The sequence below is a fragment of the Rhyacophila brunnea genome, unplaced genomic scaffold (assembly GCF_057557595.1).
Source record: "Rhyacophila brunnea isolate RB1 unplaced genomic scaffold, BYU_Rbru_1.0 scaffold_9, whole genome shotgun sequence".
Taxonomy (NCBI): Eukaryota; Metazoa; Arthropoda; class Insecta; order Trichoptera; family Rhyacophilidae; genus Rhyacophila; species Rhyacophila brunnea.
The window spans coordinates 39178250-39204463 of NW_028233361.1; the positions used below are offsets into that span (position 1 = coordinate 39178250).

Here is a 26214-nt window from a genome sequence, read left to right on the forward strand (position 1 = left end):
TGTATTATAGTACATATTATATTGGCGATGTTAACAATGGTGTCTGAATTCTAAATCCGTTATGATCGTCAACACTACGCCAATGCTAAGCTGAATCGTCGATCGTCTTAACTCCTCTGTGGTGATGGTGTAACCCAGTTTTTTTCACTCGATAACTTACCACATATTCCACAGCCTAACCTAACCTAATCTAACTTAACTTCCAGACTTAAGGCATCTACTTCTAATAACCGATATGTTGTAAATGATTCATTATTTTTGATATAAGCGACGTTTTTGAATTTAAGTATAAATATTTGCTTTTAACGTTGTTTTATTTTTTCCTTGGTATAATAAAAATATTATAGAATCATAAAGATATCGGAATCATTAACGGGCAGACTCATATAAATATGAGCATTGTTGACTACGAGACAGTAATGTTCAAGCCAACAATGTAATTATTCATTGTTGATAATAATATTCAAAATTTGTTTTCGCACCGCAATGTGTTAGGGCAGTTTCATTTTTTGGCGCTGATGAGTCGCGTGATTGACTCGTTGCCGATTGGCTGCGGTGAGACCATATAGGTATTAAATAAAAAAATAAAAAGAGGGGCAAGGAATCGGCTTTCTCATACAACCTAATGAAGCAGGCCAACAATAGCCGACAACTCACGAGAAATAGCGACGCGATAAAAAAAAATGCAGGGCATCAAGGAGGATTTACTTTGGTCATTATAACTTACCCATATAACATAATGTTAACGTGGAAATTTTGCCGCAAATTGATTGCCAGCCTGCCTTGCCATACTTTTTCAACATACTTGCCGGCTTCACTATATTTTCATATAACCTGCCGCCCCTAGGGTGAGACTCTCTGTGTCTATTTTTAGACGAATGCATTTAACAGGTTTGTCTGGAATTATTTAAACAGAGCGCGTGGATGCGAAACCAGGAACAACATTTTTTCTGCGGTTGCTCCGTTTTGCGGATATAATATAAAACCTCTTTCAAGAAAACAAAGAATCAATTCCATAAATAGTAATTATCATATAATAAAAAATTCTATTGTCGAATGTGTATTTAATTTGTATCAAAATAAACGCATTTAATCCAAATGAAGTGACGGTAATCAATTACCCACCTCTCGATACTATACTATATATTCTAATTTCTTGCCATTCCCCTTAAATTATCATACTATTATGCCATAGTATCACAATATTAATATTGTTAAAGTACTTCGAGTAATCCTAACAAATTTAATGTACTAAATAAATAAAGAGCACTTCAAAATAACCTCAATTTACTGTGTTACATCCTCTTATAAACCCAAATAAAAAGGTATCGTTTAAAACTGGATGTTCGTCGATAACAAATTGCTTTTACTGAGCTTCAAAGCCGCAAGTGCATTAGGTTAAAAGTATCCTATGATATAATTTATGACAACGCGGCGCTGACCTAAAAGCTACTGGATACATTCAGTCCACTTCGATGTTCATAAGACGTGTATATAGGTTGAATAATAGCTCTTACGAATCATAGTAAGTTGTAACTATAAAAATAGACGTAGATTAAAAAGCATTTTCATTATTATTTTTTTGAAGTTATACTTCTTTTGGGGCGTTTGGTAGAGAGTGATATTGAGAGCTGCGAGCGCACACCGTTACGAAAGTGCGCGATATTATAAAGTTAGCTGCGAATCAGTCAGCTGTATACAAACGCAAGTTTGATAGTAGAATTGTTCCGTTGGCTAGGCAACGAATTTATTATTGTCGGCCATTTGCAATTCCTTACGTAAAACAAACGATTAAACGTCAGATTGAAAGTTTTTACTTGAAAAACAACGAGAAATAATTATATATTTTAGTAATATAAGTTAAGGCGTATAGAAATAAACCAACGGCACTCCAATAAGCAGCCCCTTTTTTTGAGTGTGTAATTCAATAAGATAAATAAGAGCTAGGCGAAGAATCTAGGTTATTTTTTTCTTTTATTTTGTTAACTGTCAATTCATGGTGGAACTGCATTGTATTAATGTTTAATTTAATAAAACGCATTTTTTTGTAGTACGAGTTTTAATCAATAAATTAGGAACGGTTTCGTCCGCCTTAGAGGGACATTCATTCAGTTGAAAATGTCCCTCTGAGGCGGACGAAAACGGTCCTAATTTATTGATTAAAATTGGAATAAGTGCTACAAAAAAATATGCGTTTTATTAAATTAAACAACAATATAATCTAGGTTATCACAAGTTTTGTTTTTGTTTTGTTACGCCAAAGAAGTATAACTTCTAACGCGCGTATATAAGTACACACACCGATTTTTTTTAAATAATAAGAACAACTCTGATTTCACACACAAATAATTATATCTACTATAATTGGACACAGCTAATTGTAATTATTAATTATTATTATTGTATAGTGTTGCAGGTTTTTGGAGTGAATGGTTTATACAACAGTTTAATTAAGACGCTAATCGATTTTAACTAGTAATAAACACAATTCGTGTTTGAAAAAAAATTCTGAGAATAGTCTGCACCATTTTTCACTTGCTATGACGTAAATGTCATTGCGACAGGCGTGTACACAAGAAGGGGTTTTTGGAATCGGCCCCCGCTAGCAACGAAATAATACGAATTATTAAGGTGTGTGAAAAATTACTTTTTCTTCTTCTTAGTGAGGATCTCATCAGTAGGGATCGTAACCTGGATGATGTCAGTGGAAGACGTATAGCATCTATCAATAATCGATGCAACCATCTGGCAAATCTACTGTTTGCTTTAATATTCTGATGCGGTATAAACAAAAGAAAAAATAGCGTTGACGACATAAACGGACACTAACGATCCTTATAATTGTGACCGTTAGAATTTATAGGTGAGCAATCGTACTTATATCTGCAGATGATAATCGCTATACTTGAAGTGTAGAGCGTCTGGGTATAGGAAATGTATCAGATTTTGTTAACCTGGTTCTCTCCAACTTAAAAAATCAATAATTATTATTATGGATGTTTTTTTTTCTAAATAAACCCCCTCATATCATTTTATTCTATGTATGCATCTGCATTTCGATAATAGTCGTTAATTGCATTATTAGTTGGGTATTATATAAAAATGAGGTAGAACAGGCTGTCTATATTCTTGATATCGTTCTGATACCTCCACGTTTATACGCGAATGGAGGAACCCTTAAAGGTAAAGTACGAGCAAAGTTATGGATGCCATATTCATGTTTCTTCTAGTCCGCCAAGCCGGATTTCCCTCTGTCGCTGCTCGATCAGGTGAAATGCTCTATACTTTTATTTGTTAGCGGAATAAATATACCTAATGCTGTTCCTTTTGAGCCCAATTCCCCGAATTCAGTAACACGGCTACCTGGCGGGAAATAACCCATGGCGGGTAAAAGCCGAAGGTACCCGCCGCGGGCGAGAATGATAGAGAGGGGTGAATGTTCGGGGGTAGATTGAGAGGGACAGCGATAAAACCAAAAAAAGGAGACATGGCCGCGGCACGCGGTAGGTGTCCAGGCTGGCAAGGCAGTAAAACCGAGGCCGTTGGGTAGGGTGGACAGGGTGTCTCCGCGTACCATTTCTAGTGTTTTCGCCAATTGTGAAAAATAATTTCAGCGTTCACGTGTTACGAACGTGGAAGGATTAGATCCTTAAATTTTAATTGCCGCAGTCCACGGCGCTCATCAATAACAAATTTAGGGCTGTGGCGAAATTATTAATGTGTATTGATATTGTGTTGTGTATGTTTTTTTGTTGTGAACCTAACTGTTAAATATAAAACTCTGTGCTACGAACCACGTGTGTTTCATTGTGAAGATCCAACATAATCAACTGTCAATCCTGCATCTTTAACTAACCTAACCTTACACTGAACGTGCTCTACCGAAACACCAAAACCCAGCTTCAATTGACCGCCCTAAACAATTTCAATCACTGAGCTAGTCGAAGGGTGGAAGCTGGTCGTGTGACTCCCACGTGCCAACCGACGGCACGCTACCAGGGCGTAATTGACGCCTGGCCGACCGGAGAGTCGAGCGCGGAGATCAGATCGGGCTGTGCGGCCCCGACTCCCTTCCCTACCCGGACTTCCGGGGTGTCAGTTCTATAACTTCCCTGACAGCCTGTATATTATGATCCATTGCTCGGTAGTCCCTTTTAAATCCGGCTTGCTCTTTTGGTTCTCGCATAGCAAAGTTGGCGAGTACTTTTGAATTGGCCAGATTAATGATTTTTCATATCAAAAGGGTCTTATTTTTTATGGAGGGTGATGATTGAGGCAGTACTCTACGTAGACAGGTTGTGAAGAATTGTGCAAGCACTTCATTCACAGTTCCTCCAGCTCTATTGACATTATCTATTGTTAGTCCGTCTTCTCTTTGGGTTTTCTCAATTTATGCCTGCTATCGTATGCTTCACAAGTAAAGTATTCAATCAATGTATGGTACCAACAGTGGAGAAGGGTGAAAGTAAGCTGAAGACATTCGACATAAATAGTGTAGGTACAGTAAATCTCGTCAGTCAAACTTATTTGTGTTCAATAAACCATTTCTTTTATTCAATGAATAATTTACAAGCTTTTGAGAATGTAACATTCCATATATTGAACATACACCCACCCACTAGAAAAAATCATATTTGAAAAAAAATACGAAAAAGTCAAATAAATAGTCAAAATAGTCAATAATAACGCAATTTGATAAGCATTTCATATATACTTACTTGTTTAAATTATCGTAATTATATAGGAGACTCGTAGCATAATTGGTTAAAGCATATATTGGCGCGACACTAATGGTGATATGGTCGTCGAGTTACGTATTTTTTTTCAAATATGATTTTTTCAAGTGGGTATATCTGAGGTGTTTTCAAGTCATGTACGTTCATTACTTGTTTTCATTTAACTTAGAATACAAATTGCAGATGGTATATGTTAGTTTTTAAAATTCAATTAAACTAAGCCTTGCATAGACCAAACCATAATAATATAGATAAGACTGTAGAAATTCGACAAAAATAATGCACACTTTGTCAGTTACTTATAATTACTAGCTGAGCCAGCTGGCTCTCGCCAGTCTGTCTCGCTAGGTCTTGCAGACAGCTTTTCATCATAGTGACTTGGTGTTGGATTTTAATATAATAATTTTAAAGTGTGTATAGACGGCGCCATAGTTTTCCCTTCGGGATGGATTTTCATTCACGTCAGACAATTGAAAATTTATCTGATTTGTCAGTTTTACGATATGCATGTCGTCACTGCAAATACAAATTTGGAGTCATGTGCGTAGTCTATTCTGGAGTCTGGCCTTCTCAATATCATCTGACACCATTTCAGGCTGCTAAGCCTAGCAAAACAGCTGGCAATCGCCGATTGCTACCACTGCCTTTTTAATTTTAATACAATATATGTGTAGGTATGTGCATTTAAATATGATAAATAGTTATACATCTCAATCGTGATTATCATAAATAGCGATCCAATATAACGCGAATATTAATCTCTTTCGGGTCCCATTTACATAATAGAAAACGGTTAGCAGCATAAAAAATTAATTTAAACATTATTTTGTTTCAATGTCTATAAAAAATAAATGCTTGGAGCCACAGAATAATATTTTAAAAATCATATTTTGTTTTAAAAATTAACCTTAAACAATATAGTTTCCCGGTGCGGGACATTCATATCGAGACAAATGTTGATAAATAATGAAGTAATACATATTATATCTGATAAGAATAGGAATTTATAAGACCTAAAGATATGGAATCAGCTTAAAAAGGCCTTCATCCAGCAGTGGATTGATACAGGTTGATGACAATAATAACGATATAAATGGGTAGGTATATAAAATCACAAATTTAAAAAAATATTGCAGTTTATATGACCAAGAAGAGTAGAATTAGGTTGGGATAACCTTCATCCAGCAGTGGATTAATCTTGGTTGATGATGATAATGACGATATTATGAATGGGAAAATATAATATCAGCAATTTTGATAAATATGGTAATTCATATGACCGACAGAAATTCAAACAACTTAGAGAGGCCTTCATCCACCGGTGGATTGATTCAGGTTCATAATGATAATGGAAATATAAATAGATATAATATATTATCACCGATTTTGATAAATACAGCAATTCAAATGACAGAAAGGAGTAGAATCAGGCATGGGAGGCCTTTATCCAGCAATAGATGGGTTCAGGTCAATGATGATAAAGACGATAGAAATAGGTATAATATAGTAGTAGAATCAGGTTGCGGAACTCTTCATCCAGCAGTGAATTGATCCTGGTTGATGATGATGACGATATGAATATGTAGATTAATGTAATATCACCGATTGTGATAAATACAGAAATTCATATCACAGAAAGGAGTAGAATCGGGCTAAGGAGGTCTTTAAGTAGTGGATTGGTTTAGGTCGATGATGATGATGATGACGATATGAACATGTAAATAAATATAATATCACCGATTTTGATAAATACAGAAATTCATATGACAGAAAAGAGTAGAATCAGGCTAGCGAGGTCTTTATTAAGCAGTGGATTGTTTCAGGTCGATGATGATGATGATGATAATGATGATAATGACGATATGAATATGTAAATAAATATAATATCACCGATTTTGATAAATACAGCAATTCATATGACAGAAAGGAGTAGAATCAAGCTAGGGAGGTCGTTATTAAGCAGTGGATTGGCTTAGGTCGATGATGATGATGATGACGATATGAATATGTAAATAAATATAATATCACCGATTTTGATAAATACAGAAATTCATATGACAGAAAGGAGTAGAATCTGGCTAGGGAGGTCTTTATTAAGCAGTGGATTGGTTCAGGTCAATGATGATGATAATGATAATGACCATATGAATATGTAGATAAATATAATATCACCGATTTTGATAAATACAGCAATGCATATGACAGAAAGGAGTAGAATCAGGCTAAGGAGGTCTTTAAGTAGTGGATTGGTTCAGGTCAATGATGATGATGATGACGATATGAATATGTAGATAAATATAATATCACCGATTTTGATAAATACAGAATTTTATATGACAGAAAGGAGGAGAATTAGGCTAAGGGGGTCTTTATTAAGCAGTGGATTGGTTCAGGTATATGATAATGATGATGACGATATGAATGTGTAGATACATATAATATCACAGATTTTGATAAATACATCCATTCATATGACAAAAGGAGTAGAATCAGGCTAGGGAGGTCTTTATTAAGCAGTGGATGGATCCTGGTTGATGATGATGATGACGATAAGAATATGTTTTTAAATATAATATCACCGATTTTGATAAATACAGCAATTCATATGACAGAAAGGAGTAGAATCAAGCTAGGGAGGTCGTTATTAAGCAGTGGATTGGTTTAGGTCGATGATGATGATGATGACGATATGAATATGTAGATAAATATAATATCACCGATTTTGATAAATACAGAAATTCATATGACAGAAAGGAGTAGAATCTGGCTAGGGAGGTCTTTATTAAGCAGTGGATTGGTTCAGGTCGATGATGATGATGATGATGACGATATGAATATGTAGATAAATATAATATCACCGATTTTGATAAATACAGAAATTCATATGACAGAAAGGAGGAGAATTAGGCTAAGGGGGTCTTTATTAAGCAGTGGATTGGTTCAGGTATATGATAATGATGATGATGATGATGACGATATGAATGTGTAGATACATATAATATCACAGATTTTGATACATACATACATTCATATGACAAAAGGAGTAGAATCAGGCTAGGGAGGTCTTTATTAAGCAGTGGATGGATCCTGGTTGATGATGATGACGATATAAATATGTTTTTAAATATAATATCACCAATTTTGATAAATATTGCAATTCATATGACAGAAAGGAGTAGAACCGGGCTAGGGAGGCCATTATCCAGCAGTGGATTGGTTCAGGTCGATGATATAAGAATGATAGAAATAGGTATAATATCACAAATTCGTTAAACCGATAGTAGTAGAATCAGGTTGCGGAACCCTTCATCCAGTAGTGGATTGATCCTAGTTGATGATGATGATGATGATGATTATGATGACGATATGAATATGTAGATAAATAACATTAGAAATTCAATACTGTCAAGAATACAATCAACGTAGAGAGGCCTTCATCCAGCAGTGGATTTATTGAGGCTCGTGATAATAATGGCATTATATATAGATAGGTAGATAATAATATTATATCACTGATTTTGATAAATATAACAATTCATGTGTAAGTAAGGAGTAGAATAAGGCTGAAGAGGCCTTCATCCAGCAGTGTATAGGTCAAGATTGATGATGAAAGGGACGAAAAAAATAGGTAGGTATTATACAATATCACACATTTTGATAACTATAACAATTCGTATTAATTTCTTTCATTGTTTGCAATGGCAACTTTTTTAGTATGGAAATTAGTAGCCTAGGTAATTATTCAATAACAAAAATAGTGGGTGAACAGCCACAAAGTATTTTAAAAACATCAAATTTGGAATATCACGTTATCTATGATATGACGGCCAGTGGCGGACACACCTGTCAGATTTTTATTTACGTACTGAATTGTAGCAAGAATATGGTTTTTTCACCGGAAAAAAGTGCGCCGATGCCTACATTATGATATTTGAATAAAAATAATCGAATTTGTTTGTCAAATAAAGGATTAGAAGGTCTTAAGCGACGAAGACGTCATTCTGCTGTATGTTAAAAGAAGTATGGCGAATTGTATACGCTGTATGAGAAAATATCAGTTATAAACGTCACGTACCTGTAAAATCATTGAAAATTTCTGAAATGTGGTCAATTCAAACGGTAGATGAATCGGTAGCGCACATTTTGAAGTGAAGATGTAAAAATAACAATAAAATGTCGCTTAAATGAGCTGTTGGTGAATTTTCCAAAATCTCTTAGGATAATAATATATAGGAGACTAGCTGAGCCAGCTGGCTCTCGCCAGTCTGTCTCGCTAGGTCTTGCAGACAGCTTTTCATCATAGTGACTTGGTGTTGGATTTTAATATAATAATTTTAAAGTGTGTATAGACGGCGCCATAGTTTTCCCTTCGGGATGGATTTTCATTCACGTCAGACAATTGAAAATTTATCTGATTTGTCAGTTTTACGATATGCATGTCGTCACTGCAAATACAAATTTGGAGTCATGTGCGTAGTCTATTCTGGAGTCTGGCCTTCTCAATATCATCTGACACCATTTCAGGCTGCTAAGCCTAGCAAAACAGCTGGCAATCGCCGATTGCTACCACTGTCATTTTAATTTTAATACAATATATGTGTAGGTATGTGCATTTAAATATGATAAATAGTTATACATCTCAATCGTGATTATCATAAATAGCGACCCAATATAACGCGAATATTAATCTCTTTCGGGTCCCATTTACATAAAAGAAAAAGGTTAGCAGCATAAAAAATAAATTTAAACATTATTTTGTTTCATTGTCTATAAAAAATAAATGCTTGGAGCCACAGAATAATATTTTAAAAATCATATTTTGTTTTAAAAATTAACCTTAAACAATATAGTTTCCCGGTGCGGGACATTCATATCGAGACAAATGTTGATAAATAATGAAGTAATACATATTATATCTGATAAGAATAGGAATTTATAAGACCTAAAGATGTGGAATCAGCTTAAAGAGGCCTTCATCCAGCAGTGGATTGATACAGGTTGATGACGATAATGACGATATAAATGGGTAGGTAGGTAGGTCACAAATTTAAAAAAATATTGCAGTTTATATGACCAAGAAGAGTAGAATTAGGTTGGGATAACCTTCATCCAGCAGTGGATTAATCTTGGTTGATGATGATCATGACGATATTATGAATGGGAAAATATAATATCAGCAACTTTGATAAATATAGTAATTCATATGACCGACAGAAATTCAAACAACTTAGAGAGGCCTTCATCCACCGGTGGATTGATTCAGGTTCATAATGATAATGGAAATATAAATAGATATAATATATTATCACCGATTTTGATAAATACAGCAATTCAAATGACAGAAAGGAGTAGAATCAGGCATGGGAGGCCTTTATCCAGCAATAGATGGGTTCAGGTCAATGATGATAAAGACGATAGAAATAGGTATAATATAGTAGTAGAATCAGGTTGCGGAACTCTTCATCCAGCAGTGAATTGATCCTGGTTGATGATGATGACGATATGAATATGTAGATAAATATAATATCACCGATTTTGATAAATACAGCAATTCATAATATGACAGAAAAGAGTAGAATCAGGCTAGCGAGGTCTTTATTAAGCAGTGGATTGTTTCAGGTCGATGATGATGATAATGATAATGACCATATGAATATGTAGATAAATATAATATCACCGATTTTGATAAATACAGCAATTCATATGACAGAAAGGAGTAGAATAAAGCTAGGGAGGTCTTTATTAAGCAGTGGATTGGTTTAGGTCGATGATGATGATGATGACGATATGAATATGTAGATAAATATAATATCACCGATTTTGATAAATACAGCAATTCATATGACAGAAAGGAGTAGAATCTGGCTAGGGAGGTCTTTATTAAGCAGTGGATTGGTTCAGGTCAATGATGATGATAATGATAATGACCATATGAATATGTAGATAAATATAATATCACCGATTTTGATAAATACAGCAATGCATATGACAGAAAGGAGTAGAATCAAGCTAAGGAGGTCTTTAAGTAGTGGATTGGTTCAGGTCAATGATGATGATGATGACGATATGAATATGTAAATAAATATAATATCACCGATTTTGATAAATACAGAAATTCATATGACAGAAAGGAGTAGAATCAAGCTAAGGAGGTCTTTAAGTAGTGGATTGGTTCAGGTCAATGATGATGATGATGACGATATGAATATGTAAATAAATATAATATCACCGATTTTGATAAATACAGAAATTCATATGACAGAAAGGAGTAGAATCTGGCTAGGGAGGTCTTTATTAAGCAGTGGATTGGTTCAGGTCGATGATGATGATGATGATGACGATATGAATATGTAGATAAATATAATATCACCAATTTTGATAAATACAGAAATTCATATGACAGAAAGGATGAGAATTAGGCTAAGGGGGTCTTTATTAAGCAGTGGATTGGTTCAGGTATATGATAATGATGATGATGATGATGACGATATGAATGTGTAGATACATATAATATCACAAATTTTGATAAATACATACATTCATATGACAAAAGGTGTAGAATCAAGCTAGGGAGGTCTTTATTAAGCAGTGGATGGATCCTGGTTGATGATGATGATGACGATGTGAATATTTAAATAAATATAATATCACCGATTTTGATAAATACAGAAATTCATATGACAGAAAGGAGTAGAATCAGGCATGGGAGGCCTTTATCCAGCAATAGATGGGTTCAGGTCAATGATGATAAGGACGATAGAAATAGGTATAATATAATAGTAGAATCAGGTTGCGGAACTCTTCATCCAGCAGTGAATTGATCCTGGTTGATGATGATGATGACGATATGAATATGTTTTTAAATATAATATCACCGATTTTGATAAATACAGCAATTCATATGACAGAAAGGAGTAGAACCGGGCTAGGGAGGCCATTATCCAGCAGTGGATTGGTTCAGGTCGATGATATAAGAATGATAGAAATAGGTATAATATCACAAATTCGTTAAACCGATAGTAGTAGAATCAGGTTGCGGAACCCTTCATCCAGTAGTGGATTGATCCTAGTTGATGATGATGATGATGATTATGATGACGATATGAATATGTAGATAAATAACATTAGAAATTCAATACTGTCAAGAATACAATCAACGTAGAGAGGCATACATCCAGCAGTGGATTTATTGAGGCTCGTGATAATAATGGCATTATATATAGATAGGTAGATAATAATATTATATCACTGATTTTGATAAATATAACAATTCATGTGTAAGTAAGGAGTAGAATAAGGCTGAGGAGGCCTTCATCCAGCAGTGTATAGGTCAAGATTGATGATGATAGGGACGAAAAAAATAGGTAGATATTATACAATATCACACATTTTGATAACTACCTATAACAATTCGTATTAATTTCTTTCATTGTTTGCAATGGCAACTTTTTTAGTATGGAAATTAGTAGCCTAGGTAATTATTCAATAACAAAAATAGTGGGTGAACAGCCACAAAGTATTTTAAAAAAATCAAATTTGGAATATCACGTTATCTATGAAATGGACGTCAGTGGCGTACCCCGCTGTCAAAAGATATTATACGTAGTAAATTGTACCAGGATTATGGTTTTTTCACCGGAAAAAAGTGCGCCAATGCCTACATTACGATATTTGAATAAAAATAATCGAATTTGTTTGTCAAATAAAGGATTAGAAGGTCTTAAGCGACGAAGACGTCATTCTGCTGTATGTTAAAAGAAGTATGGCGAATTGTATACGCTGTATGAGAAAATATCAGTTATAAACGTCACGTACCTGTAAAATCATTGAAAATTTCTGAAATGTGGTCAATTCAAACGGTAGATGAATCGGTAGCGCACATTTTGAAGTGAAGATGTAAAAATAACAATAAAATGTCGCTTAAATGAGCTGTTGGTGAATTTTCCAAAATCTCTTAGGATAATAATATATAGGAGATTATTTTTTTCATTCAACTAAGAATACAAATTGCAGATCGTTTATAAAATTCGATTAAATCCTGCCTAAACCTAACTGAAACCGTTAAATTATAGGTAACTTAACTATATTAAGTATGAATTTATACTGTTAGCATTGTATGTGAATTAATATTTAAATACATATTTTAATACCTATCAAATAATAAGAACATAAAATATTAATTATTTTTAACTTACCGACAATGAAATCTGTCAATCTATTTTACAACATTTTATTAGCTCGTATTCTTGTTTGTCCGGTGGTTGTTTGTCCAGTACAAATCTTGCAATCGATTTTAAACTCACTTCCTGACTAGCTAGACATTTGAAACTTTTAGAATATATCATAACACGATGCCGATGCATTCTTTTAATACTTTTAGCCATCTTTAAGCAGAATTGAATTCATGTTCAGTTAATTCTGTTTTGTATGGAAAGTTATTTCAGAAAAATCCGTAAAAAGTAAAAGACTATTACTGGTTGCTAAGGAGGTGGTCCTAGCAACAAATTATTAATATATACGTTCGTTACTATGGAAATCAAAATGAAATCTCAAAATGAAATTTCAGTATTCTATATTTATTTGTTTGTTTGTTTTTTATTTACTTCATATCAGGTACAAGTTTGAGCATATTGAGCATAATATTTCAACAGAAAATTTAAAAACGATGTATATAAAAAGTTCTTTTTATCTTGTAATTATTAATAATATTATATTCATAGGTTTGACGTTATTTTGATTTAATGTAACGTCAAAATTCTATGTATATCGTCCAAGCCCCAAGGTATATTATAATAAAGAGTGTATTTTCAGGTGTATCGATCAAGCTAAATTTTGTCGTACTATTAAGCAAACGAATCGAGCTGCTTCTCCTGTGCAAACTTTACAAGGGTGCTAAGGCAAATAATGTATACAACTCTTGAAAAATCGAACCCTATAATCGACCACTCAGAGCATTTTGTGTTTAATATGCTACTTAATAACATGTTCACGTTCCATATATATTTTTTCTATTTGTAGAGCGGTTAGGAAAATAATCGCTGACATTTTGAAAGCTTCGTAATGACCGTCATCTAGTTTTATGACCATTTTAGTGATTACTTGAAGGTTCAATTTTATTTGTTTTTATTTTTAATATTATTTTATGCTCATAAAATCGTCTGCACAATTATATTACGTACATTAAAATACTATTATAATATGATTGATAATGTGTATTTTAATGAAAGTGACCTTCAAATTTTGAAAATAAAATCATTCAATAAAATGTCATGTCTTCAATAAAATGAGTGGGAAAAACATCAGGAAATATCAATATTATCATTGTGTCGACCGTTAATTTTGTCGTTACATGTATATTGTACGTAAAACATTTCACCGTGGCACAGTTCACCATGAGCTTTCTCATCGGAAAAAGAGAACCATATACTATACCTTTCCTTTTCCGTGTCCGATACTAATAAGATCATATGGGCCTCCACAGAGTAGAGGTTTTTATTAAAAGATTTTGTTTTAACGAGAAATGGACGTCAGCCACTCGCTCAACCAATTAGGTCCATAATCTGACGTTCCTGACTCATAAACAAATTGAAAAACAATATGTGGAGGTACTTTCCAGACCCAGGATTCGAACCTGGGACCCACGGCGTTATAGTCTGACGCTTAAGCCACGCGACCACTGAGGGTAGTGCGGTCTCCAGTTTTATTAGATTCAATATGAACATTAATTCAATTTTCATAGCTGATTTGGGCAAAATTCATGAATTCAAGAATGAAAACCTAACCTAACCAAAAATAGCCTAACCTAACCTAACAAATCATCCAGTATATCGACTATTTTCAAAATTTGTTTGCTGCTGGCTTCCTGTAAGGTGTAAACCGACAAAAACCGTGTTTTATTTAGACATGCATTTTATGGCCCCCACAAAGGGGGGACTGACAGGGCTCTAGCCTGGGGGCCCGGGCTCAGGAAGGGCCCGGCGTGGCGAATCGACCTAACAAGTGATTCAAACACACATCACAAATTCTCTCGAATAATAAAAAAGTCGCCTGCGGCGCTATTTATCTACAATATTGTTATTTAAAATCATGTGGTTGTACGATACAATTTTCTATTGTGTATCGATAACTCGACAACTGCATGATTTAAATAGATGAATAATTCAAATACACAAAAAACACTAAATATACACATCAATTTTACCGCGTACACCATTTGGAAAACGTTACTGTAGAGCATGGGTGGCCAATCTTTTCAGCAGACGGGCCAGATTCTAAAAATGAGATTTCCTACCGGGCCACACAACTGATTTTTTTTATTGTACAAAACGAAAAGGAAATCTATATTAATAAAATAAAACAAAAATGAGAATCAAACATATTTATTAGATTACACTTTTTTTAAATAATAAAAACTAAACAAAATAGGTAAGTAATATAAAAATAATAAATTTTAGTGATAAGTTTGATTTTGTGTGGCAGAACTAAGTGCATCAATATCGACACCGGGTGAGGTTGTTCCTACACGCAGTTTTCCAAATGCACATCAGTGATTCGTGTTCTCACTCGGAATTTTATATGCTTCATCCGACTAAAAAGCTGTTCACATGTATGTAAGTGTTTCCAAATAGCGAAGTCATTATTAGAGCATGTTTGTAAAATGCAGGATATTTCTCCTTGTCCAAATATGTTTTGTGAAACTCTTCCAAACCAACCTGATGGAATTTCTTCTTTAACTGTTCATCGCAACATATTTCACAATGTTCCATTTGTAAATTTCCCGGTAATAAATTCACGTCTACGGAGAATGGCGTTGCAAATGCAGCAAAAACCACACCGTGGTTTTTTAAATCTTGAGCCAATATCGAATCTCAATTTGCAAAATTAGCACATCTAGCGGCAGCATTTAATACTATTTTTATTTTCTCACTACTCCACGGGCCACGAGTTGACACCCAGCGGGCCGCGGGTTGGCCACCCATGCTGTAGAGCGTCACACTTCCTTTATCTTTAGCGATAGGTAAGGGGCCCGTCAAAGATCCTTGCCTGGGGGCCCGATTCAGGATATGGGGGCCATGACTATACGAACCGAAGAGGTTAGACTGTCTTTAATATACGGCCATTTATTTCCGATACAACATTTCACAAGTATGATATGGCGAGCTGCATATGTACAAGTATGCGAACACGTAATTTTGTTGGATGCACTTACTTGAAATGAGATAATATGTGCATTATTTACGCCCTACTGCGTTACTGAGAAATATATATTATTTATTCATGTGCGAATATTACTTTATGCATTTTAATACCAAACCCGTGTGATTGGAGGGATGTTTTTTTTTTAAGTTTTTCAATAAATTCACGATAATAATAAAAACCGATATACCTCGACTTATATACTGAACGAAGAAATAAACTGATTCGATTGATTTTTTTTTTAAATATTTAAATATAATAATATAATTATTTCTTTCAATTCAGCCACTGTCTAATTAATATTCAGCTGTGCCTTTTGACACCTGCATCATTATTACACTCGATTGAGAGATCAACTGAAGCCACGCGATCGACAACGATTGTATGTAGATACCCGCGTCTCTATCCGTACTCCACTGCTATTATTTGGCATAATTTATTCAAATTTATCTTTAAACATACACTGAAAATTTTTTTTTCCGACCATGTCCGATCCTAATAAGATCATATGGGCCTCCACAGAGTGGAGGTTTGTTTTAACAGATTTTGTTTTTACGAGAAATGGATGTCAGCCACTTGCTCAACCTTTTAGGTCCATACTATGTATTTTTTCGACTTATACGAGGTATAAATGAGAACTCTGCCATTCTGGGCAGTGTTGACCTGTGTGTACCTGATAACTATCTTAGAAATAGAGAACATCAGTTGTTTATTCTCCCAAGGTGCAGAACCAACGTGCCACTGGTAATGCCAATTGGGAGAGTGATAACTATGTTCAACGAAATTGCTTCGGGTGTTGATATATTCCACCTACGTGAGGATGAGTATAGGTGGACGTTATTTTATAAATTTTAAAATAGGGTCTGCTTAACTCATCCGGTGTATTTCCATGTACCTATATAATTAATATTTTTGTATGTACATATTTGTTTAATAACATAATATTATCTATCTCTTTTTTATGTCATGTTGTGAACGTCTTAAACTTATAATTTGTAATGTCCACAATATTTAAAATAAATAAATTTAAATTGAAATTGAATACTCTGACTTATACTGAATTGAAAAACAATTTGCGTACTTGCCAGACCCAGGATTCGAACCTGGGACCCACGACGCTATAGTCTGACGCTTATGCCACGCGGCTATCGTGGTAGTTAGTGAACATTACAAATTATAAATTTAAGACGTTCACAACATGACACTTAAAAGAAAAGAAATATTACTAAAACAGTGTAAAGAAGAAAGAAATATATGGAATATCACAGAAACAGTATAAAAATAAATATGTACAAAAAATTATAAAGCATGATAGCACACTGAGTGTGCTATGTGGACCCTACTTTAAGATATACTCATCTTCATGTAGGTAGAATATATCACATCCGAAGCGATTTGGTTGAACAGAGTTATCGCTCTCCCAATTGGCATCGCCAATAGCAGGTTAGTTCTGCACCTTGGGACAACATACAACTAATGCTCCCGATTTCTAAGATAGTTATCAGCGACACACAAGTCAATACTACCAAGAGTGGCAGAGTTCAACAACTTTATCTACTCGTGATGCATTATTGCAAGTGAGTTACTTTTGAGAAGTTCCATCTTGTAGCTTCAGACGCTTTTGAGATATTAAGTGGGTAGTATCTATCTATTTTTTTTCTAGATGCGATCATGGATACCTTGCATTTACTATCGAGTTTTCTTTCAGGACTTTGGCACGCAAACTACTCTACTTGATGCTAGTCAAATGAAAATTATGGCGGCTGAGAAATATGCCTTATTGAAAACTATTCTTCTACCCGCATCGGGTATTGCTAATTTGAACTCTGCCAGGGCCTATGAAACCGCCTTGCAAAAACCCTATAAAATTCTTTGTAGTGCAAGGCGGTGGAGATTCTGATGAATATTTTGTCGTATTCATTGGGAACTGAGAACTGCGATTTATAGCCGAGATTTTCTCGTGGTAAAAGAAATGTCGCATAGGACTGAAATTCTGAGGATATACCTCCTTATCCTAACTTAATTGATTGCAATCACTGGATCTGGAAGTCATGAATTATCATTACATGTCATATTTTGATTCTTTTTATTACAGTACCTATCTATTGCAATTTATAAAAATGTCGGTCGCTACTACCTACTGAAAAAATATCACGTGCTAGTGGTCTTGGTGAAAAGTACTTTATAGGTAAATACATAAAATATTTATTATTATGAACGTACCATCGGCAAGTGGTCTCTCGCAAATGAAATGATTTGGCGCACCACAGTCCCTATCGTTCCATCTGTGAGAAGCAGAAAGAGCTGGTCTGGCAGGAGCTGGTGGTCCATAAGCTCTTCGAACTTCAACGCAGTCCTGAGAGGACAGTCCATCATCATTTGGTTGACGGTTGTAGCCTCCATGGGACTCCCATCCAGGAAACCAGTCTGAAAAAAAGAGACATAGCATTGATATTTATAATATTATAATAATTAATGGTAGGTATAGCCTTAATAAGCGTTAAATTTTTAACCAATGTATGCTATCCAGTGGCGAGAGGTAAAGGTAGGCTGTAAAGATTCGACATAAACAGTGTACACTAAACTTTGTCAGTCATACGTATTTATTTTCATTGAAATAAGGCTAAAATTTACAGATGGTTTTGGTTAGTTTTTAAAATTCAATTAAACCCTGCGAAAACTAAGCCTTAGCAATCTTGGTTCTATGAAGGGTGCAATACAAATTTTGAACACAGCTGGGGGTGCATAATATATATTATATATATATATATATATATATATATATATACGTATACTTTTCTTTAAAGCTGATAACTATTAAAATCTTAATATAACTGAAAATATCTTGATATAACCGGAAAAATCACAGGAATGTGCATTTTTAATAATATGGAGTTCTATAAATTAAACACCATATTAATCAAACCAATTAATATTTATTTAAGAGAATATATACATTAATATCAACATAAAAATATATATAACTAATATTTCAGGCTTTAAAATAAAAAATTCAAATACTAAAAACGTTAAACAATAAACCAAGATTCGACATTTGGCGCTGTAAATCTTCAGCTAACTTATTATAGTCAGGTATATAATTAGAATTACCTGTCTTTAAGCAATTATCTAAGTGAGGATCTATGAGTCTTGATCGATATTTTAATTTTAAGTATTTCATGTTACAAAACAGAGATTCGCAAGAATATGTCCGTAGCACAGTATAAAAGTATTTTTAATGCACATTGTCTTAAATTAGGATAACTATTAATTATCATCTATACTATAATTTCGAAAATATATTTGGATGTTTGTAGCGTCGTGTCGGTTTTTCTTTATACAAATCCACACACGCAGTTAGATTTCGACAAAATTTGGACAGTAGACGGAATTTCAGATTTAACTCGTTGCACCCCGGGGACAGTTTTACAGTTTTTGCGGAAAAAAGCCTTGAAATGCGAAAGGTAATTTTGCAACACCAATTTTTATTGAAAATGTCTCTAGAATATGTACATATAAAAAATATTGACGTTTATTTCAGCTCGATCGGAGGTCAAATGGCAAAGTTAGATACAAATAGTTGTGTTATTAGAATCGTTCATCGGCAGGGAGCCAACCGAGCCGACGCGGCGCGGGCGACGTAGTGCTGCTACATTAGATCGGAATGCTTCACTCACGAACAATTGTATTTGGCGACATCAAGAGTGGGGAGTAGTAAAAATATATATATTTTGTCACCAAATGGAAAATCCACACATATTGTATATCGAAAAGCCCTGGAATGATGGCTTGGATATTTATATATTTATATTATATAGAAAAGCCTTAAAATAATAAATTGAATATGTACTACTTTTTAAGATATTTAAATGCAATACATGTACAAAAATATACTATAATAAGTATGTTACCAATAAAAATCTCCAATATTATATTTTTTTACTTTTTTAAATTCAATCCTTTGCACTATACGTATTAAATTTTTATTTTCAAATATAAAACCATTCCATTGCTGGGCAGCGCCGGGTGATACTGCTAGTACTATAATATAATATAGTCCATATTATTACAACAACAAAGATATAACCTATTTGAGAAACTCTGCTATAAACGAAATCTACGTTTTCAAAATATTATAACATACCAAGGGGAAATAGAGCATGCAATGTTTGTACTTAATGCACAAAATCAATTACAGTCCAACTTGAAAGGCTCACGATGTGTAAATTTTTAATTAATTCGCTTTGATGGGAAAAATTGAGCGCTTCCGGGAAGTTCTTTTTTTCATTAGCGGTCGGATAATTCGAAACGCAAATATACGGCTGGAAGTAAACTTTTCGGAAATATAATCATTTTATTAATTAGCGATAAATTTGTCGAAGCGTTTGCCAGAGAAGCGATTTTAATTAAGCCATTTGATTGGCTGGCGGACAGAATCGTCATTAATATTTTGTATGTATTAAATTTTACCAGGATCGTACTTAGTAAATAGCAGATTTTTGTGTAAATTATATTAAGTACCTATTCTTTTCAACATAGATTAATTGACACTACATCAAGACTAATTTAAACCTTTCTCTGGAAACAGAGCTTTGTCGCGATAACGTTAGTTTTTGGAAAATCAGTTCAAATGATGTAACATACATTTCTCTACAAACCAAACTAAGATTAAATCTATCTCTACAAGAGGTGTCACACAAAATATGAGATGCGTCATGTTTAGACGATTGGGGATTTAAAAATGAAGATTTCAGAAAAACAAAACACCCAGGCTTCAGAAATTAATTACATTATTGATTTACAATGACATCGGGATAAGAGTTTGGAACCCTTTACATGATAAACCAGTTCCTTACGCATTAAACTGCAAGGTGTAGAAGGACTAAATATCCATAAAATGTAAGCATTTTTGATCTTATTTGCAGTCTTGAATTTGAATTTATCCCCTATAATAGAACTACTAATTTAAGTATTCCAGGGATGACAAAATATATTCAAAATACCAATTATTATATTATCAATTACACTTTGTTAACTTTTGGAATAACATTTTTTGAAGCAGAATGCAATATTTTGACACCAAGTTGTAGTAAGTGGTCTTAGAAACCTTTTGCTGTGTACTTATTCGTTAAAGATTTAACAGTTCAATTTAAAGAAATTCGTTACTATGGACTTACAAAATTTTCACTGTCACATATTAAAAAATCAGCAGTTACAAGATAGTATCAACAATATTATGACTAAGTGAAAATGTACCTTCTCGTTGTTAAATCAGATCTATATTTTAGAGACAGATATTTTCGTGAATATATTAACTTAAAATACCTAAACTGACGACTTAATAACATTTGGCAGTAGCTTCATGATATTATAATATTGAATGAGACATGAAAAACTGCTCAGCATGTCAGACAGTCGATAAATAATAATATTTGTGAAATTTTGGCACGCGTATATAAAAAGGTTCGCTACCCCTTAACTATATCTATGTTTTAATGAATAAACGAGTCTGCGTGGACGATTTTTCACCCTAACCTCTGTGTTTTAATATTTTATGCTGTTACATTATGCAATGTTTAATAATCAATCTGTGCCCTCTTCTTTACTCAACTCCTTTACCAACCGAAAGGAGTTCTCATAAGTCTCTCAATATTTAACTTTTTGAATTAACTGTGACGCTTTTTCGTCACATAGGTCAACCGGATTCACTCAGTCACTAAAATTGATGTACCGCATAGAAAAAAAATCGGTGTGTGTACTTATGTACGCGCGTTAGAAGCTATACTTCTTTGGCGTAACAAAACAAAAACAAAACTTATGATAAACTAGATTCTTTGACTAGCTCTTAATATATCTGTTAAATTACACACTCAAGAAAAAGGACCGCTTATTAGAACGCCGTTGGTTTATTTCTATACACTTTAACTTATATTACTAACTGACGCTTAATCGTTTGTTTACGTAAGGAATTGCAAATGACCGACAATAATAAATTCGCTGCCTAGGCAACGGAACAATTCTAAACTATAATATAATACTGTATAATCGTCACGATCGCAGTATCATACTGTAGCGTAAAGGTAGTGCGTTCGGCTAATAACCGCACAATCGGTGGTTCGAATCCAATCGAGTTCGTTTTTTTTCGTGTGAAAAAATAAATGTGTTACATATCACACGCCAAATATACACTCTGATCTGATTTTCCAAATGCGCCAAAAGAAGTATAACTTCAAAAATAATTAATTATTATTTATTATTAACTAAATTAAAATATACCATTACACTATTAGTATCATTAATGCGGCCCAGTTTACGAGTACGTTCGCCCATATTGATGTGTTCATTAATATTAATATAGGATGTTGGAATAGACCATTAGCAAATGGTTCATTAGATATTTAAATTTGACTTCAATTGAAGTGGATATACCCATGCGAGACAGGTTAATGTAGCTAGCAGCCAAGTGTAGATTTATAGTAATATTAATTGACGGCACATAAGTAAGCATCTCCGGATTTACTGAAACTAAAAGCTATGTTCAAATTTAATATATTGAAATTTTAAGGTTATAGCTATAAATTTCACTTAGATGGGTATCAATCAGTGGCGAGGCGTGGAGGTAGGCTGTTTAGATTCGACATAAATAGTGTACACTAAACTTTGTCAGTCATAATTATTTGTTTTTAATACAGTTTTTAGATTGTGCTGGTTAGTTTTCAAAATTCAATTTAACCCTGCCTAAACCAAACCACAATAGTTTAGGTATGCTATGGGCAATCTGACAAATATAATGCAGACGTTTTCAGCCATGCTTATTTGTTTTCGTTGAATTAAGAATACATATTACAGATGGTGTTGGTCAGTATTTTTTTAATTCATTAAGCCCTGCGTATGTAACCAAACAAAAATCGATAAGAAATATTCTTTTTCTATAAATTATCTAAAATGATGTATGGTTTAATAAATGCACTAAATTTAGAGATTTTATAGATACATTTTTTGACTATTATCTACTATGACTTGAAATTTGCTGGGTTTAATTGAATTTTAAAAACTGACAAACAATATCTACACATTGTAGTCACAATGAAAACAAATTGGACATAGTTATGCAGAAAGTTGCCAGTCCACAAAAAAAAATATATGATATAGATCAGATGCGAGAAGGTTTTCTCTACGTTCTGCTGAAAATAGCCAAGCCGCAAAAAAAATATTCTTGAAATAAAATACTATTTACAATTTTACATTTCACATTTTACATACAGATTTTATATCATGCTGTTGTTAAAGTGCCATTATCTCAGCTCGACATTATTGTGGACTGGTTACATTTTGCATAACTACGTTCGACTTAAAAAGTTTATTATGTACTATTTATGTCAAATCTTAACAGCCTACCTCTACTTTTCGCCACTGATAACGATATTATAAAAGTATAGAGTAGAGCTATTATAGAGTATATTGAATGACATTTCAAAGTCAATTGAGTGGGAACTATATTTCAACAAAGTTGATCAACTTGCAAGTTGAAAAGAATAAACTTTCTACTTCTTTTCTATTCATCAGGGAATCATCATTCAATTCAACTGGTTGCATAGAAAATTGTCTAGAGTAGGCAAATTCGGAGAGTGTGATAAATCACTTTTGATACTAGATTGTAGATGACAGCCTACTTAAAGTTGGGCATATCTAGCCTAGGCTCCTTGGCTGATGTAATTTTAAGAGTCCTGACCATCATCAATAACTCGGGTACAGAAGGCAGGCCTGATGAAGAAATGCAGCGGAGAAACCTCAAGTGCGAGTGGCCTGTTTTAGTTCCGTAATGTAAAAGGTATGTAGTCGCAATATTATGATCACGTTCAATACATCGACTCTAATATGCTAATCTAATGGGAAACATAGTCATACAAATCTCATAAAATACGTGTTCGAACTGACACCAATGGTTATACGGGTTGAAATCCCGTAGAGTTTCGCCTTCTTTTCTGATATGATTTTTTTTAGTGGGTATATAATATATCTTAGGCGTTTTCAATTTATGTATGTTCAATATAATGGAATGTGACATTCTCAAAATCTTGTGAATTATTCGTTGAATAAAAAAATGGTTTATTAAAAATACATTATATTACTTAATATTTTCGAAACTATTTTTTTTATTAAACAATTAATGATTCACAAAATTTTAGAATATAGCATTCTTTATTGAGTATGTATAATTTGAAAACACATCAAAGTAATAAAAAACATTGGCTGGAATTCAAGGGATGCTGGTTCGAATCCCGCCAGGGACTATTTTTTTAACGATTTTTTTCTGATGTTTTTCCCAATAATTCTGTACATTAAAATAATATAATTATTTTGTTTAATAGTCATTTTCCGATTTGTTAATATATTCATATTTTATTTATGTTCAATAATACAACGTCATCAGTATCTATAATAAACGAGACAGACTGAAGACTGCCAGCTGGCTCTGCTAGTCTATAATAAATAACTGAATAGTATTATTTAACTTCGAAGTAATACAAAAAAAAACAAATTAAAAATAGTAGGTGGGTTGCTCACCTCTTTAATAAGTATCATGAAAGAAATCTTCATATTTTTACGGTGATTTTATTTTTTAAATTTATTAATTTTTAAATAATACGTTACTTACATAGTTACGAGTAGGGATTCCAATCCCGGGATCCCGGGATCCTGAGCTATTTTCGATACCTATGAATCCCGGGATTGATAAAAATAATACGGATTGATTTTTTATCAATTTTTATGGAAAATAAAATAAAAACGAAAATATAACAGAAAAAATACTTTTAATAACAAATAACTACATTAGAAATAAACTGAGTTTGAATGAAGTTTGATTTATACCCATGTATAAGTTGCCGATTCATTTTATTTTTTCACATAAATTAATAAAAATGAGAAAGATTGGAAAAACACAATTCTTTTAACAAAGTAATTCCACCATGATCTCATACGTTTTACGGCAGTTTAATATTTGGCTGACTAATTAGATTTATTAGGCGGAAACGCCATAAGTACACCATGATTATTTGCTTTACTATTTTAAATCTCGCTAATCCATTCATTGCATCTTTACTATCAGAAACAGAAATCTCATATTAAATTCACATTATTATTTATATAACAATATTATTTACTCCATTAAACTTATGTACTTCCAAGATTGAACGTAGATATACAATATTAACAATAAATGTCTTAAATAGTATAAATTATACTAGATTTATTTTTTACCGATTTTATCAGTGTTATTTAATAAATAATATAAAATTTTATATTAACAATGGAAAAAAATGCCAATCCCGGGACCAGTCCCGGGATCCCAGGATTGTCAAATTGTAATCCCGAAATCCCGGGATCAGAATTTTGGATCGGGATTGGATTCCCTAGTTACGAGGTTACGAAAGTTATCAGTTTATCTTGCAAGAATTTCAGTGCATACGTCTGGCTACTGAATGAATAATGGCCCAGTCTTTATGCTTGTACCTACCACATGGTTAAGTTTGAGCATCTTATATACCTAGTAAGTAATGCACTTACATGGAAACTGTGCAAGTAAGATTAAGAACCGCTTGTATGACTTTAGTTGTAGTTTGAGTAAACTAGAAAGAAAGATAATTAGTTATACTATTTATTTTCTTTGTTTACCCTTTTGTGTTGACTTTGTAAACGAATTAAATAATTAATAATCTCATATTATGTTATAATTTCCACTAAGTATATAATAAATTTGGATGCTTAAACAACCTTTCTGTTTAAAACAAGTTTAGTATTACATTTTCCAGTATTTTGGTATTTAGGAAGACGTGCATTTTCAGGAAACGTTGCATGTTTCTAAGTCTCATAGTATCTAAGTGCATTATGCAACATCGTCTTGGATGCATTTTACATAAGTATTACAATTTATACGGTACTACATGAACCGACGAAATTGCTCAATTATTTTATACATGAACCACGATAAATAAGCTAGTTTATTCTTACTAAGTATAGTGGAAAGTTATTATAAACTTGTGGAAACGGAAAAATTATGGATACTATTAATTGTCAAATATGGACCAGGTTTGTGAGAACAATAATATACTGAAATCGATGTTTTTCAACAATTTCGTGTTTAAAGAACGGGGTAGTTAACGAGGAAATTAAAAAAAATATGACGTAATTTAGACAGGGGTGTAATAGTTTTAAACTACCTTACTCTTTTTTTAAAACTATGATTTGACAATACTAATATATGAGTCGGAGTGTTCGA

General features: G+C 33.2%; 1 protein-coding gene across 1 annotated transcript in view; it reads right to left on the minus strand.

Moving 5' to 3' along the window:
- Positions 1 to 26214, minus strand: part of LOC147063616 (uncharacterized) — a 257403-nt gene that overhangs the window by 162268 nt on the left and 68921 nt on the right. The window contains exon 5 of the mRNA XM_085959431.1: positions 18156 to 18359. Coding sequence (XP_085815557.1) covers positions 18156 to 18359 — 204 coding nt within the window. The remainder of the gene's footprint in view (positions 1 to 18155; positions 18360 to 26214) is intronic.